Here is a 3054-nt window from a genome sequence, read left to right on the forward strand (position 1 = left end):
GCATGATGTGTTTATTGTGTTACAGACAGACGCCCTTACATTCCTCTAAAAAACACATCACATTTTCTGCAATAGAATTTAATACAAGCTAGCGCTTGAATTAGCATTTCTCAGCGAGTAAATGAGTCCAACCAAGCAGGAGGCCTTCCTAATAAATAATGATGTTTAAGTAGCTGACACCCACAAGAACCACACTGCCAACTCAACTCCATAATTATAGGTTTTAATGCCGCTCAGCCAACTCCCACCCACCTCTAATGCCTTTGCCAGGCTCCCTCATTGATATGCTGCATCGCACAGCCAACGACACAAGTAACTCTGTGCCAGACAGATTTTTCCAAAACCCTACCGGACTGGGCCAGTCGATTCAACTGGAAAGGTTCGAGTCCAATGCATCAGATTGAAACGGCCACCGCTAGAACGACTATGAAACAAGGAACAGACTAGGTTTCTTCCTGTCAGATCTCACATCTGTTGCATTCCTCAACATCGACCAGACTGAATTTCATACAATTTCAGGAAACAGAACACAAACACTTTACGATTCCCCTATGCAATTGCAGCGCACAGGCGAACCAATAACACCAATTAAGCAAAACTAGTAGTATAATTATAAAGAACAGTTTACTCCCAGCATATAGTGACTAATGAGCAAGCAATCGGAGATTAGAATTTAGGGATTGTTTCAGAGGTGGCACCCGAAGCAGTTGCAGGATTTGGGGGTGAATGCGCAGAAGCCGAAGGGCCGGTTGGGGATGTTGCAGTTGATAGTGTAGCAGCAGGGCGAGGGCAGGCAAAGGCCGTGGGGGCCGCCGCAGCAGGTGCAGAGCGAGCATATCCGGAAGTTGCTGAGCCGCCTCCGTCTGGCCTCGTCGATCAGCGAGGATTTCAGCCCCGGCAAAGACGAGGACGGCCGCATCGACGCTGTCGGCCCGCCCGCCTTGCGATCAGAGCAAAGCCTGCACAATTAGCGCCAGAAATGGAAATCCAGAGGTGGTGAATGGCGGAGAAGAACTCACCTCCGCTGAACGTGATAAGAGAGCGGCGAAGAGGAGGATGAAGAGAAGAGAATGCAGGGACGAAGGGGCGGAAGCCATCTCAGTCTGCTTTATGGATGGCGGTTTGGGGGTTTTCTTCGGGGAGAAGAAGGAGAGGCGAGAGGAGGGGAGGGAACGGAGACTATCGGGGTGGGGCAATGGCAAGGAGTATTTATTGCTCTCACTATCACTATGCACTGTGGAGTGAAATGGTCATTCCGAACGGAGGAGGAGGAGGAGGAGGAGAGGAATGACGAGAGGCTGCGTGGGGTGAAGCGATTAGTTTTTATTTTGATTTTTCAAGGGTAATTAGATAAAAAAATATAGATATTTTATGTATATCAATATTAATATTAAGATTAGAAGGATAATGATGAAATATTAAAATAAAAATATTATAGAAAAGATATAAAAAAATATTATGAAAATTAAAATTAAAATTGTGAACCCATCCGAATTCACAACAATTGTGAAAAAAAATAAAATTATATATATTTTTTTTTTTACCTTAAAAATGATCTCTTTATATAAATTAATTTTTATTTTCTTCAAATTAGGATAGTAAATGGGTCGACCTTGTTCAACATTTATATTGCTTAGGATTATTTGGTAAGATAGAATAGAGTTGAATATAAAATTAATGAAGCTGATGTGCAAATTCGATTTAAGTAATGATAGGCTGAGAAAAAAAATATAAAAAAATTTATAGACATATAAATTAATAGTCCATCATTTTTATTTTTATGGGTTTCATTATATGTATATATCCTAAAATTTTTCTTCATATTATTTTTCATTCGATTTTTTTAACCTGAGTCTAATCTCGAAATTGATTTATTTAGACGCTATTGACTTTTTTTTTTTTAATTTAACCATGTTTAATTATTTAAAAAAAATATTTTTCATTTGTTTAGTTAGTTAATGAATTTAATTTTATAAGTCTATTTTTAGTGTAAGTTTTATTTAAAAGTACTCACAGAGATTTATTATTTACTAGTCATCACGCATATACAAATGTAATATAATATCTAAATGTCATATCTCAGACTAATAAATTAGACTTGATAAAGACATCTCCAATGGTTAAACCTTTCAATAAGTTTTTTTTATAGTTTCCAATATGCCACATCAATGTCACATCACAAGTATAAAAAGTTTTTAAAATATCTCCATTGGTTAAACCTTTCAATAAGATTTTTTATAATTTTCAATATGTCACATCATGTCACATCACAAGCATAAACATCTACTATATCTCCACAATGAAAAAACTTTCATACAATTTTTTGTGTGTGTCCTATATTATAAATCATATATTGTTATTTATTAATTTTTATTTAATATATCTATATATTTTTCATTTAATATTTTAATTAATTTATGATTTTGATTTTATTTATTTATAATTTTTAATTAATAATTTTATGATTTTAGTTTAATTATAATCATTTCTATATTTTTAACTTATCTCAAATATAGTTATTTTTAAAAGAAAAAAAATCATTTTAATTATTATTAACTATTTATGAAATAAAATATTATAATTAAATATTACACCAAATAATTTATTTTTAATTATTTAGAAATAATCACTTTCAAGAGAAAAAAATAGATTTAAAAACTCAAATATATTTTTAAATTAAAAATCTCAAACTTCACTTACACAATCATAAAATCTATTTTTAATTAGATTTTTCAATTTTATAAATCTTTCACAAAATTTGCATCGAAGATTCTCGTCATCAGCGTAAGTTACTTAATTTGTGGGTCCTACATTACAAATCATACATCTTTATTTTTATTTTTTTCATTTAATATCTCTATATAATTTTTACTTAATCTTTTATTTAATTCTCATCTTTAAATTAATTTATTTGTAATTTTTATTTAATATTTAATTAATTTATGAATTTTAATTTAATTATAGTCATTTGTATTTTTTTTTAACTTACCAAATATATTTATTTTCAAAAGAAAAGTGTATAATTTAACTATTAAATAAAATATTTAATGATTT

The 3054-nt window shown here is 31.7% G+C and overlaps 1 protein-coding gene across 1 annotated transcript; it reads right to left on the reverse strand.

Annotated features, from left to right (window-relative positions):
• Nucleotides 1-588: 588 nt before the first annotated feature.
• LOC122024387 lies at nucleotides 589-1287 on the reverse strand. The gene is made up of 2 exons (XM_042583003.1): nucleotides 1020-1287; nucleotides 589-940 (listed from the first exon to the last, which is right to left on the reverse strand). Exons 1-2 carry the CDS (start codon nucleotides 1095-1097, stop codon nucleotides 686-688), a joined length of 333 nt encoding a protein of 110 aa, XP_042438937.1. The 5' UTR covers nucleotides 1098-1287; the 3' UTR covers nucleotides 589-685.
• Nucleotides 1288-3054: the final 1767 nt, after the last annotated feature.

This window comes from Zingiber officinale, chromosome 9B (genome assembly GCF_018446385.1).
Source record: "Zingiber officinale cultivar Zhangliang chromosome 9B, Zo_v1.1, whole genome shotgun sequence".
In the NCBI taxonomy this organism is placed as follows: domain Eukaryota; kingdom Viridiplantae; phylum Streptophyta; class Magnoliopsida; order Zingiberales; family Zingiberaceae; genus Zingiber; species Zingiber officinale.

Excerpts from the sequence above, each read along its gene's own strand:
- LOC122024387 (XM_042583003.1), bottom strand. The coding sequence starts at position 1,097 with ATGGCTTCCGCCCCTTCGTCCCTGCATTCTCTTCTCTTCATCCTCCTC. Across the intron at positions 941-1,019 it reads TCTTATCACGTTCAGCGGAG|GCGGGCGGGCCGACAGCGTC; the intron begins GTGAGTTCTTCT and ends TCTGATCGCAAG.